The 16,922-nt window shown below is 45.2% G+C and overlaps 1 protein-coding gene across 8 annotated transcripts in view; it reads left to right on the top strand.

The window, feature by feature from the left end:
* LOC123756005 (rho GTPase-activating protein 45) overlaps positions 1–16,922 on the top strand; it is a 975,988-nt gene that overhangs the window by 850,266 nt on the left and 108,800 nt on the right. For all 8 annotated transcript variants that reach the window (XR_011221956.1, XM_069300005.1, XM_069300006.1 and 5 more), the window contains one exon: positions 16,526–16,663. Coding sequence is in view for 7 of the 8 variants with exons in the window: in XM_069300005.1 (XP_069156106.1) it covers positions 16,526–16,663 (138 nt within the window). In the remaining variant the exon portion in view is untranslated. The remainder of the gene's footprint in view (positions 1–16,525; positions 16,664–16,922) is intronic.

Raw genomic sequence — 16,922 nt, 5'->3', positions numbered from 1 at the left:
GGAGTGAACGCTGAGGAGAGTGAACGCTGAGGGGAGTGAACGCTGAGGGGAGTGAACGCTGTGGGGAGTGAACGCTGTGGGGAGTGAACGCTAAGGGAAGTGAACGCTGAGGAGAGTGAACGCTGAGGGGAGTGAACGCTGCGGGGAGTGAACGCTGAGGAGAGTGAACGCTGAGGGGAGTGAACGCTGTGGGGAGTGAACGCTGAGGAGAGTGAACGCTGAGGGGAGTGAACGCTGCGGGGAGTGAACGCTGAGGAGAGTGAACGCTGAGGGGAGTGAACGCTGAGGGGAGTGAACGCTGTGGGGAGTGAACGCTGCGGGGAGTGAACGCTGTGGGGAATTGGAGTTAGGGAGAGGGAAGGGAGGGTTGGCTTAGGGGAGACGTTGGTGTTGTGGGGTTGTAGTCCATAGTGGTGGTTGTGGTGGTAGTTGCAGGTGTGGTGGTAGTGGCAGGTGTGGTGGTAGTGGCAGGTGTGTGTGGTGGTAGTTGCTGGTGTGTGTGGTGGTAGTTGCTGGTGTGTGTGGTGGTAGTGGCAGGTGTGTGTGGTGGTAGTTGCTGGTGTGTGTGGTGGTAGTGGCAGGTGTGTGTGGTGGTAGTGGCAGGTGTGTGTGGTGGTAGTGGCAGGTGTGTGTGGTGGTAGTGGCAGGTGTGTGTGGTAGTAGTGGCAGGTGTGTGTGGTGGTAGGTGCATGCTGACCACCACCAAGGGCCAACGGCATGCTAGGTCAGTGTTATTCTAATAAACATGTTGTGTATGTGTGTTCTCACGTGACTTACAGTAAAGTCACCATTACTGTGTAAGTCACCCCCAGGACTTACAGGGTCTCGTGGGCACCACTATTACTGTGTAAGTCACCCCCAGGACTTACAGGGTCCCGTGGGCACCACTATTACTGTGTAAGTCACCCCCAGGACTTACAGGGTCCCGTGGGCACCACTATTACTGTGTAAGTCACCCCCAGGACTTACAGGGTCCCGTGGGCACCACTATTACTGTGTAAGTCACCACCAGGACTTACAGGGTCCCGTGGGCACCACTATTACTGTGTAAGTCACCACCAGGACTTACAGGGTCCCGTGGGCACCACTATTACTGTGTAAGTCACCACCAGGACTTACAGGGTCCCGTGGGCACCACTATTACTGTGTAAGTCACCACCAGGACTTACAGGGTCCCGTGGGCACCACTATTACTGTGTAAGTCACCCCCAGGACTTACAGGGTCTCGTGGGCACCACTATTACTGTGTAAGTCACCACCAGGACTTACAGAGGTCCCGTGGGCACCACTATTACTATGTAAGTCACCCCCAGGACTTACAGGGGTCCCGTGGGCACCACAATTACTGTGTAAGTCACCACCAGGACTTACAGGGTCCCGTGGGCACCACAATTACTGTGTAAGTCACCCCCAGGACTTACAGGGTCTCGTGGGTACCACTATTACTGTGTAAGTCACCCCCAGGACTTACAGGGTCTCGTGGGTACCACTATTACTGTGTAAGTCACCACCAGGACTTACAGGGGTCCCGTGGGCACCACAATTACTGTGTAAGTCACCCCCAGGACTTACAGGGTCTCGTGGGTACCACTATTACTGTGTAAGTCACCACCAGGACTTACAGGGTCTCGTGGGTATCACTATTACTGTGTAAGTCACCACCAGGACTTACAGGGGTCCCGTGGGCACCACAATTACTGTGTAAGTCACCCCCAGGACTTACAGGGTCTCGTGGGCACCACTATTACTGTGTAAGTCACCACCAGGACTTACAGGGTCTCGTGGGTACCACTATTACTGTGTAAGTCACCCCCAGGACTTACAGGGTCTCGTGGGCACCACTATTACTGTGTAAGTCACCACCAGGACTTACAAGGTCTCGTGGGCACCACTAGCACTGGCTGTCAAGAACTTGACTTACATTCTAGCAAGAACACGGTGTAGGTAGACAACTGCAAGGCTTTATTATTTTATATTTTCTTGTGTTATTTTTCTCCAAGACAAATGGCTTCAGGAAACAGATGGTGGAGCCTTGCCATTTATTTGTCCCATTTGTTCGTGGAGGACCAGCGATGATATGTAATGAAATTGTTGTGGCTTGGGTGTTAGCGGGGGTGGTTGTGGTGGTGGTTGATGCTGGTGGCTGTGGCAAGAGTTGTGGTTGTAAGTGTGGTGGTGGTGCCAGTGGTATGCTTTAGGCCAGAGTTCAGTGTCCACTTGGGATTAAGACGTGAAGGTGTTCATGGTGTATGTACTGTGAGAAGACCTTGCACAGTGGTTAACAATATCCCATATATACTCTACCTGGTTATTACTGTGAGCAGCTCTCGTAACCTATTTCAAGTGAGGTTAATTTTGTCTTCATTTTGAGATAATTATAAATGATGACGTAGTGAAGGTGGCCATGGGAGACTGGTTTACACCTCTCTACAGGCTCCCCCGCTGGCCAATCATGTGCTGGTAAACACTCTCCTTAATTATCCATTCCCAGAACACGGTAGTTCCAGGCAAAACATATTTTGTGGGAAAGTGAGAGAGTGAGAGAGCAGTGTGTTTTAGTGTGTGTGTGTGGGGGGGGGGGGGGGGGGGGGACGACACTCAGCATCACTAGTGAGGATACTCATGCACTACGCACACCTCGTGGATCATTGAGTCATCAAGGCCAGTCTCCCACATCCAGCTGTTACCAAACATTTCCATCTTTTTACTTGTTAGTTATAAAAGGCTGTTTTTGATGCTGTTTATCTACAAAGTCATAAATACAAATAAAGCCGCAATAATTAAGGAAAGATGTACAGGTTTAGCAAGTGGTTGGGTAATTACTCTAAGAATCCACACCATGATTTAATTAATGCTATGATCTTTGCGTTACGTCATATCCATGTACAGAAAATATATGAAAATATAAATATATGTACAGAAAATATATATGAAAATATATATATCTATATAAATATTAGAAAGCAAGTATTAAGCTTGGAAAACTGATACTTATCCAATTAATAGGTTTTTTGATATAATAGGTACCTGATATAATAGGCTCCTGGTAGGTAACTACATACCTGTTAAACTGTTTCTCAATTTCAATTGGCAGCCTATTCCACTTACCCATATCCCTGTTGCCTATCCTAGCCTTCTCTGTCTCACTGAGCCCTATTGTTATGGGTTATGACAATTTAAAAACTTGTTCATATTACCATTGTGTTTGCCCATTACCCATTTGAACTGCGGGACGGGTGAGGGCGGCGCTGTGGTTCAGCCTCGCTGGGAACTTGGCTCTAATTGGCTGTTACAAGGGGCTCTATGGTATGTTCGTTAACAAGGGCGGGACCTTTTGTGGCTTTGTGCAACACAGGCGTAATTACCAGTGATATGTTGTTGATATGGTGTGTTTGTGACCTCTGGTGTGTGTGTGTGTGTGTGTGTGTGTGTGTGTGTGTGTGTGTGTGTGTGTGTGTGTGTGTGTGTGTGTGTGTGTGTGTGTGTGTGTGTGTGTGTGTGTGCTGCATTTCACGCGGCCTTTCCTCGTAACTCATGCCTCATAGTTCTGGGACTAGCCTAAGTGGTGTAACTGGGCCAGTGGTGTAAGGTGTGTGTTTCGTTATCTTGAGGTTATCTTGAGATGATTTCGGGGCTTTAGTGTCCCCGCGGCCCGGTCCTCGACCAGGCCTCCACCCCCAGGAAGCAGCCCGTGACAGCTGACTAACACCCAGGTACCTATTTTACTGCTAGGTAACAGGGACATAGGGTGAAAGAAACTCTGCCCATTGTTTCTCGCCGGCGCCCGGGATCGACCCCGGGACCACAGGATCACAAGTGCAGCGTGCTGTCCGCTCGGCCGACCGGCTCCCTCGGCTTGGCCGTACTGATGGTGCAGGTTCGAGTTACTGCCTAGGTCCAAGTAATTGTTTCATTGTGATTATTGTTATAGATTTTTTAAATCTTTTTTTTTGTCATTAAAAAAATTTACTGAAATATATCATTATATATATCAGGCATTTATATGTAATGTTGAACATATTATATAATGCTATACAATGGTGGATAAGTATACTTATTAGATATTGTAATTAAAACAAGATATCATATACTTATTTATAACAGTGAATGTTTAAAGTTACAATATTCGTAAAGAATATTAAAAGCAATCTTTTATAATTTCATACTTTTATTTTAATTTAAATTGTTATGTCGAGTTTAAATGATATATTTGTGTGGCTTTTATGGCGGCTCCAGCGTGATATATCGAACACTGTTCGGAATGAATCGCGTGTCCGATTGTGCGTGTTTCCCATCTGTCTTTTGCCAGAGGAATACAATAAGATATATTGTAGCAATACATCACAGGATATTGGTCTCTTTACGGAGGTGTTGTGCAATAGAAACATATTTAAAACAAATATATTATTGTATATAATAAACAATTGTTCTGCCTGGGTCATACCCCCACCCCCCTTCTCCCTCTCCTCCTCCTGATTGTCGCTGCTAGTTTATTATGCACCCCATACTATTTTGCACTACTATTATGCACCCCATATGTTTATTATGCACCCTATACTTATTTTGCGCTACCGCTCCTGTGAGCGGTAGCGCAAAAAGGATTACGGAGGGAGGTTATCTTGAGATGATTTCGGGGCTTTATAGTGTCCCCGCGGCCCGGTCCTCGACCAGGCCTCCACCCCCAGGGAGCAGCCTGTGACAGCTGACTAACACCCAGGTACCTATTTTACTGCTAGGTAACAGGGGCATAGGGTGAAAGAAATCTGCCCATTGTTTCTCGCCGGCGCCTGGGATCTAACCCAGGACCACAGGATCACAAGTCCAGCGTGCTGTCCGCTCGGCCGACCGGCTCCCCTTGGAGGGAACAAAAGGTCTTTATCAGACCTCGACGGAGATTATTACATTAAGTTACTTATGTTGATAGTTCAATAGCTCTCATCTCTTTATATTCTCTCCCCCGCCCCCATCTCCCTATCTCTCCCCCATCTCCCTATCTCTCCCCCATCTCCCTATCTCTCCCCCATCTCCCTATCTCTCCCCCATCTCCCCTCTGGAGGTTATTCAGAACGGTCAGAGCCAGTCATAACTCGGGCTCCCAGGTGGACTACAACACTAAGCTTAAGACCAGATAAAAGAGCTGGTCGCTTGTCTGCTGACCAAGACCTTGATTCTATTCTTTATTATGCACCCCATACCCATCCCCTGGGCGGTGGTGGAAAGGGTTACAGAGGCACATAAGGGTTCAGGAACTGAACCCCATAGTTCGTTTAGCTAAACAAGTGACAATCTTGTGAAGCTAGTTACACAATTGTTAATGTTACATACACATACATATGCATATTAATAATAATTTTGCATCAAGTGATTCAACAAGAGGCTCACAACAGTCACTATACAAGGCACTTTACATCTATGATGAGTTACACACTTATTAGTCTTGCTCCACACCCACCCAACTGGGAGGCAGCTTTACAGTCATGTGCTCCACACCCACCCAACTGGGCGGCAGCTTTACAGTCATGTGCTCCACACCCACCCAACTGGGCGGCAGCTTTACAGTCATGTGCTCCACACCCACCCAACTGGACGGCAGCTTTACAGTCATGTGCTCCACACCCACCCAACTGGGAGGCAGCTTTACAGTCATGTGCTCCACACCCACCCAACTGGGAGGCAGCTTTACAGTCATGTGCTCCACACCCTCCCAACTGGACGGCAGCTTTACAGTCATGTGCTCCACACCCACCCAACTGGGAGGCAGCTTTACAGTCATGTGCTCCACACCCTCCCAACTGGGCGGCAGCTTTACAGTCATGTGCTCCACACCCACCAAACTGGGCGGCAGCTTTACAGTCATGTGCTCCACACCCACCCAACTGGGCGGCAGCTTTACAGTCATGTGCTCGACACCCACCCAACTGGGCGGCAGCTTTACAGTCATGTGCTCCACACCCACCCAACTGGGCGGCAGCTTTACAGTCATTGCTCCACACCCACCCAACTGGGCGGCAGCTTTACAGTCATGTGCTCCACACCCACCCAACTGGGCGGCAGCTTTACAGTCATTGCTCCACACCCACCCAACTGGGCGGCAGCTTTACAGTCATATGCTCCACACCCACCCAACTGGGTGGCAGTTTTACAGTCATTGCTCCACACCCACCCAACTGGGGGGCAGCTTTACAGTCATGTGCTCCACACCCACCCAACTGGGCGGCAGCTTTACAGTCATGTGCTCCACACCCACCCAAGTGGGCGGCAGCATCTTGGCTAGACACAAAACAGTTCACTTAAAGATATAATCACTGGAGCACTAACTCTGGACAGAAGAGCCTCCAATAGCAACAGGTGGACCCATTGTGCGATAAACACCATCAATACATTCGATATAACAAACACAGTCACTGAGAAGGGTGTCGACGAAATACATGCAGACTTTGTTATGCAAGCCCCTTGGGAATCTCCGCCAGCAGACTTTAAGGTTATGGTTCTTGAAGGAAAACAGAATCAGACTAATCCCCTTCTGCTGTGCAGCATTGCACAGATGAATATAGAAGCAAACATGGTATCTGACAGCTTCACAGATGGATCAGCAGACCAGCAGAGACAAGAACCCGAAGCTGCAGGTAAGGCAGGAAATTCTGTAGTTTGGGACTCTCAGACAGGTGGTCAACTTGAAGTAGATGCTTGCCTTTCACAAGGCTCTGTTACACGCTCTTGCTGAACACCGACAACATGTTATCATACAGATCCGAGAACTGCGATGGAACCCTTGCAACAAGATCACTTGCAAGAACGAGAACAAGAACGCGAGACAACAATCTGATTAAAACTGTCATAGCATTAATGCAAAAACTCGAAACTCAAGGTCGTTGGATATTTATCAACTGGGTGCCAAATCATGGAGGAATACTAGGGAATGGCATTGCAAACTAAGCTGCAAAACTTGCAACTAAGAGAAGAAATGTATATATTTACGTACCACAGAGCCTAGCACAGATATGGCAAAGATAGAACAATGCAGAAGATGTACAGTGACCACAACACAGCAGTTGCAACATCAGGATCTGCAGGTTGGTACACGAATTCCACCAACTATGAACCACTTAGTTTGATGAAAGGGAGCAGTGGAACAGAAGTACACTTACATCACATCAGGCTTGGATACCCATGTGCATGGGAAATAGGCTTACAGGTTCCGGAAGATGAGAGGAAATGTCAGCACTGTGAAGCCCGACAGCCCGACAAACCACTGGAACATTATCTAACACAGAACATAAGAACAAAGGTAACTGCAGAAGCTCTATTGGCCCATACGAGGCAGCTCCTATTTATAACCACCCAATCCCACTCATGTACATGTCCAACCCACGTTTGAAACAATCGAGGTACACCACCTCCACCACGCTACGCGGTAATTGCTCTACAAATCAACAACCCTGTTACCGAAGAAGTATTTACCCAGGTTTTTCCTAAATCTAAACTTATCCAATTTATACCCATTGTTTCGTGTTCTGTCTTGTGTTGATACTTTTAATACTCAATTAATATTCCTTTTGTTATGCCTATTCATCCACTTGTAAACCTCTGTTATGTCACCCCAAAACTCTTCGCCTTTCCAGTGAAGGCAATTTAAGCTTTGTTAATCCTTTTTCATGTGACAGGTTTCTAATTTGGGGGATTAACCTTGTCATCCTGCGCTGGACACGTTCAAGTGTATTTATATCCAATGCTATAGCGCGGCGACCAAAATTGAACAACGTTATCTAAATGGAACTTAACCAGAGCAAGATACAGCTGAAGAACAACAACAGGTGTCTTGTTGCTAACGCTTAGATAAATAAATCCCAACCAAATGGGATTTATTGCACTCCACAGTGCTAAGCCATAGGGCCTGCAGAACATTATCCCTGAAAAATACATGACGAACACCACCTTAGCCAGTCTGTAATTGGGTGTAGGTGATGGGTCGAAGTGGGTTTCCAGGTGTGTGGGCCTCGACAGTCCCATGTGCATATCCAGGTTTGTACTCTCCAGTAGCTTTCGGCAGGTGAGGTCCAAACAGTTTGGCATTGACAGTTTCAATCAATGTATTTATCCTTTTTGTTCAAGTTCGGCGGCAGTGTTTCCAGTGAGGTCACACCTCATCCTCATCAGAGAGGATGAGGTTTATTTTCGCTATACATTCATCCTTTTTCAAGACGACGTATATCCACGATTTATCACTTCTTCTGACAAGTGCTTCCTCATTCTCACCAAGCTGTCAGACTTGAAACAATTGCCTCCTCCATCGAGAATTTAAGATCTCACGAGCACTGTGTCTACACCGACGGCTCAGTCCAATCTTCTACTGGACGGACTGCAGCAGCATGTAGGTTTTATAGAAATAATATTTACACACAGACTGTCAGTGTCAGGTTAAACAACTGGCTGACCTCCACACGAGCAGGACTAGCGGCACTACAACTAGCTACCAGTACATTAAAAGGCATTGGAAGAGGAATATTTTGTGATTCAATGTCTGCTCTTCAAGCAATCAAAAACTTCTGGAATATCGACAGCACAAACTTCTGGAAGATCGACAGCACAAACTTCTGGAAGATCGACAGTATCGATCGATCGATACCATCACACACAATATAACCTCATACTACCAATTATAAATGACCGGATCGGTACACAGAATAAATTATTTATAATCTCTCTTGTAGGGCTGATTTTATATGGATACCCTCACACATAATATAACCCATCATAATGAGACAAACATTGCCGACAAATTAGCGTGTAACAAAGATGAAGTTGAATTAGATCTTGGTATCCCCATCTCTCCTGTCAAAACTGTATTGGTCCAAACACTCAGGTCTGACAGGAGAGAAATTACTGGCCCCAATGAACTGAAAGCATCCAGTATAAACAGCTATGATTTGTTCAGATCTGAAACCTATATTTATGGGCAGCACAAAACGTCGACCAGACTGTGCGACACAGTGGTTGCAAGGATCAGGTTGGGTTACCGTTACCTGTGGCAGGTGGCTGCTGGTGACGGATCTCCGATTCCTGAGCACATTAGGTGCAAACTCTGTGAGCAGGAATTGCGGCATGATCTCCCACACTACATCACCGAATGCCCAGTTATTAGACCATTCAGACACGTTGGCATGAGGTACCTGAAGCTTTGCAATTACTTTAGTCACTCTCGGGTACTTGAGGATATCCTTAAAATGCCCCAAAATTTCTGATCACACGGCCCTGTATGACTAACCATCCTGTGGTCATGGTGATGAAGATAGTATATACGGTGAAGATGGTGTGTACTGAAGATGTTAGATGAGGGGAGAGGGGAAGATAGATGGATAAATAACTAGATGGTTAGGCGGATGGATGGATATATTGATTGATGGATTGATATATGGATAGATCGATTGATTGACGGATGGATAGATAGATGGAAGACAGAGCGGAGCAGCGACGGGTGGAGTTACCCCTTCCATAGGATGTATATGCAGTATTTCCCGCCGTCGAATCAGCCATTTTTTACCCCTAAAATAAGGCCGGACAATTTCCGTGCATGTTGATGGAGGAGGAAGGTGAGGGTGCTCACAGGGCCCTGGGAGGCGGGTCCTTACTGTACGGCAATTAACGCTCCTCTAAATGACCCTAGAACGTTATGTATAAATTAATTAGTAGAAAATAACAAAAGGATACACAATTGCTTTGTTGTGGCAGCCATATTCAATTCGTTTTGGTAGGATGGTTCCAGTCTTCTTGAACACAGTCCAACCACTTGGATTGGACTGTGTTCAAGAACTGCACTGTGTTCACACATAACGTCGTCTATGTCTTCACATGACTACTTGTGGACTGTCAGCTCCAACGAACTAAGTATACATACATACATATATGTATATCATAAAGAGCTCCTCCCGTGAACGGTACAAGCCTTGGACTGACAGTGGTAATGAACACCTTGACCAGTCCAATACTCTGACCATATGGCCACCCGACATTTAAGTCATTGCTAGCTGAAGCTATTTCCCTCCAATGACCCAACAGCAATTTTGGCTACCAGTGACTTTTAACAGTCGGGTGGCCATATGGTCAGAGAACTGGACTGGTCAGTGTGTTCATTACCACTGTCAGTCTAAGGCTTGAACCTTTCACGGGAGGTTCAAGCCTTTATGATATAATTGGCTTGTGGTTCATGCAAGTTACTGTCACTCATTCACTCACTCACACATACACACACACACACATACACACACACACACACACACACACACACACACACACACACACACACAACACAGCATTAATTGGCTGTTGATTGCTGGTGTTGACTTCTTGATGTGTAGTGCCTCGCAAACGTCAAGCCGCCTGCTATCGCTGTATCTATCGATGATTTCTGTGTTGTTTACTAGGATTTCTCTGGCGATGGTTTGGTTGTGGGAAGAGATTATATGTTCCTTAATGGAGCCCTGTTGCTTATGCATCGTTAAACGCCTAGAAAGAGATGTTGTTGTCTTGCCTATATACTGGGTTTTTTGGAGCTTACAGTCCCCAAGAGGGCATTTGAAGGCATAGACGACGTTAGTCTCTTTTAAAGCGTTCTGTTTTGTGTCTGGAGAGTTTCTCATGAGTAGGCTGGCCGTTTTTCTGGTTTTATAGTAAATCGTCAGTTGTATCCTCTGATTTTTGTCTGTAGGGATAACGTTTCTATTAACAATATCTTTCAGGACCCTTTCCTCCGTTTTATGAGCTGTGGAAAAGATGTTCCTGTAAAATAGTCTAATAGGGGGTATAGGTGTTGTGTTAGTTGTCTCTTCAGAGGTTGCATGGCGTTTCACTTTCCTTCTTATGATGTCTTCGACGAAACCATTGGAGAAGCCGTTGTTGACTAGGACCTGCCTTACCCTACAGAGTTCTTCGTCGACTTGCTTCCATTCTGAGCTGTGGCTGAGAGCACGGTCGACATATGCGTTAACAACACTCCTCTTGTACCTGTCTGGGCAGTCGCTGTTGGCATTTAGGCACATTCCTATGTTCGTTTCCTTAGTGTAGACTGCAGTGTGGAAACCTCCGCTCTTTTCCATGACTGTTACATCTAGAAAGGGCAGCTTCCCATCTTTTTCCATCTCGTAAGTGAAACGCAGCACGGAACTCTGCTCAAATGCCTCCTTCAGCTCCTGCAGATGTCTGACATCAGGTACCTGTGTAAAAATGTCGTCAACATACCTGCAGTATATGGCCGGTTTGAAGTTCATGTCGACTAAGACTTTTTGCTCGATGGTACCCATGTAGAAGTTTGCAAACAGGACACCTAGGGGAGAACCCATGGCGACCCCATCCACTTGCTTATACATGTGCCCATCCGGGCTCAAGAAGGGTGCCTCTTTAGTACAAGCTTGGAGTAGTTTCCTCAGAATATTTTCTGGTATGTCAAGAGGAGTACAGGCTGGATCACGATACACTCTGTCGGCTATCATCCCGATTGTCTCGTCCACAGGTACGTTGAAAAACAGCGATTCTACGTCCAACGAGGCTCTTATCCCTGTGGCCCGTGTGCCCCGCAGTAAGTCAACAAATTCTTTTCGAGACTTCAGGCTGAAGGCGCAGGGAACATAAGGAGTCAGCAGGCCGTTGAGTCGCTTCGCCAGTCTGTACGTGGGTGTGGGTATCTGGCTAATGATTGGCCGAAGTGGGTTTCCAGGCTTGTGTGTCTTGACATTTCCATACGCATCCTCTTGACATACCAGAAAATATTCTGAGGAAACTACTCCAAGCTTGTACTAAAGAGGCACCCTTCTTGAGCCCGGATGAACACATGTATAAGCAAGTAGATGGGGTCGCCATGGGTTCTCCCCTAGGTGTCCTGTTTGCAAACTTCTACATGGGTACCATCGAGCAAAAAGTCTTAGTCGACATGAACTTGAAACCGGCCATATACTGCAGGTATGTTGACGACATTTTTACACAGGTACCTGATGTCAGACATCTGCAGGAGCTGAAGGAGGCATTTGAGCAGAGTTCCGTGCTGCGTTTCACTTACGAGATGGAAAAAGATGGGAAGCTGCCCTTTCTAGATGTAACAGTCATGGAAAAGAGCGGAGGTTTCCACACTGCAGTCTACACTAAGGAAACGAACATAGGAATGTGCCTAAATGCCAACAGCGACTGCCCAGACAGGTACAAGAGGAGTGTTGTTAACGCATATGTCGACCGTGCTCTCAGCCACAGCTCAGAATGGAAGCAAGTCAACGAAGAACTCTGTAGGGTAAGGCAGGTCCTAGTTAACAACGGCTTCTCCAATGGTTTCGTCGAAGACATCATAAGAAGGAAAGTGAAACGCCATGCAACCTCTGAAGAGACAACTAACACAACACCTATACCCCCTATTAGACTATTTTACAGGAACTTCTTTTCCACAGCTCATAAAACGGAGGAAAGGGTCCTGAAAGATATTGTTAATAGAAACGTTATCCCTACAGACAAAAATCAGAGGATACAACAGACGATTTACTATAAAAACAGAAAAACGGCCAGCCTACTCATGAGAAACTCTCCAGACACAAAACAGAACGCTTTAAAAGAGACTAACGTCGTCTATGCCTTCAAATGCCCTCTTGGGGACTGTAAGCTCCAAAAAACCCAGTATATAGGCAAGACAACAACATCTCTTTCTAGGCGTTTAACGATGCATAAGCAACAGGGCTCCATTAAGGAACATATAATCTCTTCCCACAACCAAACCATCGCCAGAGAAATCCTAGTAAACAACACAGAAATCATCGATAGATACAGCGATAGCAGGCGGCTTGACGTTTGCGAGGCACTACACATCAAGAAGTCAACACCAGCAATCAACAGCCAATTAATGCACAACTATATTCTACCCACCTCAAGACTCCGCTCCAATATAGAAGCATTAAGAAATATGGACCAATAGGCTTTCTACAAACACTTCTATTCAATACCCATTGTTTCGTGTTCTGTCTTGTGTTGATGAAATTAATACCCTATTAATGCCACCTCTTGTTCTGTCTTGTGTTGATGAAATTAATACCCTATTAATGCCACCTCACCCCATCCACCTCACTCAAATGTAGATATAAAATCGGAGATGCGTAAGTTCTATTCAGTTGTGTATTTGTAAACTAAAGTCTTTGAAAATGTAATAAGTTTTACGAAACGCGCTCGTGTCGCGTCAGACTAGAAATAAAAATGAATTTTGGAGAATTGATTTTTGATTTACCTCCAACAGTGAAAAGAAATGTACGAAAGATTGAGAAAATTCGTGTTAGAATTATTAATCTTACTTTTTCGGTCATATTTAATAATATATGTCTACAGGAAAGACTGCTACCAAAATATATTATATATATATATATATATATATATATATATATATATATATATATATATATATATATATAAATATATATATATATATATATATATATATATATATATATATATATATATATATATATATATATGTATATAAAATGAGTGTGGAGAAAGTGCAATATATTGCCATACTGACTATGAAGGTTGGGGAGCGTGCGGGTGTTAACATGGACTCATATAACTGGCAGCGCGGGCCGTGTTGAGGGAGGTGTGAGGAGCTGTCACCCTCACTGCTCCATAGCGACTCCTACTCTACCACTTAAACCATTTCTTATCGTCGTCTGTGCGTGTACTTTCTCCTGAAGGTTGATGTCCAATACTTAAGAAGTTAAATTTGTTTTTTTCTGTAGGGAAAAAGTATTTTAGAATGTGCCTGTGTATTGTGTAGTATTTCCTAACGTTCCTGACTTAATATTTGTCTATTAGCCTCCTTCCATCTCTCTCTCTTGTAAACAAAGACTGTAATTCAATTACAAATGGGTTGTGATGTCGGTAATATAACTACATGTTGAGAGGTGACATGATACATATGTGACTAAGTCTGTGTGTCTTTCCTCCTCGCCCGACCACTTGGGCTGGACGGTAGAGCGACGGCCTCGCTTCATGCAGGTCGGCGTTTAATCCCCGACCGTCCAAGTGGTTGGCCACCATTCCGTTCCTCCCCCTCCCCCCCAACCCGTCCCATCCAAAACCGTTATCCTGACCTCTTCCCAGTGCTATATAGTCGTAATGGCTTGGCTGTTTCCCCTGATAGTTGCCCCCCCTCCTTGTGCTGCCCTTCACACTCTCACCTCAGCGACAGCCCCTCACACTCTCTCCTCACCGACAGCCCCTCACACTCTCTCCTCACCGACAGCCCCTCACACTCTCCTCACCGACAGACCTCACACTCTCTCCTCACCGACAGCCCCTCACACTCTCCTCACCGACAGCCCCTCACACTCTCTCCTCACCGACAGCCCCTCACACTCTCTCCTCACCGACAGCCCCTCACACTCTCTCCTCATCGACAGCCCCTCACACTCTCTCCTCACCGACAGCCCCTCACACTCTCTCCTCACCGACAGCCCCTCACACTCTCCTCACCGACAGCCCCTCACACTCTCTCCTCACCGACAGCCCCTCACACTCTCTCCTCACCGACAGCCCATCACACTCTCCTCATCAACAGCTATGGGATAAACCTGCTGGGATTGATATTAGAGGAGACTACCAGGGACTTGTGCTGAACTAAATTAAAAATTACTGTCTGCAATTGAATTCAACTAAAATCTCTAGCTAGGGTTGTAAATCCTAGCTCCTCTTTTCCTTATGACAGATTGTGGGCTGTAAGGGACAGGTGGGGTGAATGAATTAGTTGATAGAAGTTCCAGTCCACCTGTAGACAGGGATTCTCACATGAGCTTGTATTTTATACAAGGATAAGATTTAATAAATTCAGTTCTATGCTGAACACTGGCTCTGTTTAAATCAGAGATTTAAACATATACATAGTCTAGCCTAGCACCATAACTATTAACAGCCAATATGTTCTTATACTATAAACAACAATTTAAATTGTAAAGTATAATAAATGACTTTAAATGTAGTCTAAGTACTGTTAACTAAGTACTAAATTATATTCAATTAAATGAACTTATATGATAACTTAAAAAATAACTAAGCAAGCAGTTGATAACTTAATTTTTTATATTCAAGTATATATGCAATGTATTTATATTAAATTTATTTAATTAGGTACAGTCAGCTTGATTGAATCCATTCCCACACCATGGACTCTCATGAGGTTTTATTTACTTATTGCAGCTGAATCTTTTCTGACATAATGGACACTCATGAGGTCTAATGCTTGGATAAAGATTCACAGCTACACTACAATTTTAATAAACTTACTGAGATATGAGGCGTTGTCTCGCTTTATAACCGACAGACAGACTTATAGAATATTAAAGTTATACAAACATACAATTGGCCAACTAATACGCTACTGTAATAACCTTCAATATACTTATCTGAAGCCGGGTGCCTGTCTGACAAGTGTGCCAGACTGATTAACTCTCTAGTCATGAGTATAGGCATGATATTTGATATAACAGCTTTGCTGTAGATTGTTGTTGTAGCATTGCTAAGTGGATTTTTCTTTAACTGTGTTGCAGAAGAATGATAGTGGTGAAGGTGGAGACAAGTCACTGTGTGCTCCACTCTACACCTATAGATAAAAATGTTCTAGGGATTTTCCTTGTAAATATTGTCCAGGTACTCCCCCAGTTCTAGAGAGTATTCACTGGTGATAAAGATAACTAGATAAGGTGTCCTAAGCCAAATAATGTTCGCTAAGGATCCGTCACACTTGTTCACTGTGTTGTCAACAAACGCGTAGTGCCACGGGGTGTGTTGAGCACTTCTCTCCCAGCCATCGCCCCCCCCCCATGCTCCCTGAGCACGGTAGCCTTCTATGAATATTGATTGATTATTTTTACAGTCTAGACTTATGATTGAGATAAGATGTGATTATAATATAATTAGATATAGGATTTAAAGATTATAAGTAGTACTTGATAGTACCACTGATTCTTATTAAGGATTCGATTTTTAATCTCTACCGGAAGCGATTAATGTTCCAATAGTTTTTTAATTAAGAAATCCTTCTAGATGCTTCTGGATCCTTGAGAGATCATGCACAAAGTCACGTAGGCATTTATGGGGCCCCTATGGCGTATGTGATCATAGTGGCATTGTCATCTAGGATCAAGCTGTGTAATGAATCTATAATGATTCTAATATGATTTTGATATGATTTGATATGATTTTGATACGATTTAGATATGATATAGATATGATATAGAAATTATACATTTCTTAGATGATAATATTGATATAATGGGTAAAAATTTCCCACAACAGCCCCTCACACTCTCTCCTCACCGACAGCCCCTCACACTCTCTTCTCACCGACAGCCCCTCACACTCTCTCCTCACCGACAGCCCCTTACACTCTCTCCTCACCGACAGCCCCTCACACTCTCTCCTCACCGACAGTCCCTCACACTCTCCTTACCGACAGCCACTCACACAGTCTCCTCACCGACAGCCACTCACACAGTCTCCTCACCGACAGCCACTCACCACGCGCAGGAACGAGCACGAGAGGTCCAGGAAGGTCATCAAGGACACTTGGCACAAGGAACTCAAGCGGGTTACCGAAGCTGTCTCCAACCTCAAGAAGTCCAAGGTCATCTACTTCCAGCGCCAGCAGGTAAGGTTATCTACTTCCAGCGCCAGCAGGTAAGGTCATCTACTTCCAGCGCCAGCAGGTAAGGTCATCTACTACCAGGACCAGCTGGTAGTAGTGACCTTTCTCTCTCTCTCTCTCTCTCTCTCTCTCTCTCTCTCTCTCTCTCTCTCTCTCTCTCTCTCTCTCTCTCTCTCTCTCTCTCTCTCTCTCTCTCGCTCTCTCTTTCACACACACACCATGCCGTCTCATGTTTTAAACGTGATACGCGTGTTCATTAGGA

The sequence above is a fragment of the Procambarus clarkii genome, chromosome 43, assembly GCF_040958095.1.
Source record: "Procambarus clarkii isolate CNS0578487 chromosome 43, FALCON_Pclarkii_2.0, whole genome shotgun sequence".
Lineage (NCBI taxonomy): Eukaryota > Metazoa > Arthropoda > Malacostraca > Decapoda > Cambaridae > Procambarus > Procambarus clarkii.
The sequence above is the reverse complement of the archived record's forward strand: the minus strand, read 5'-3'. Positions and strand labels throughout refer to the sequence as shown.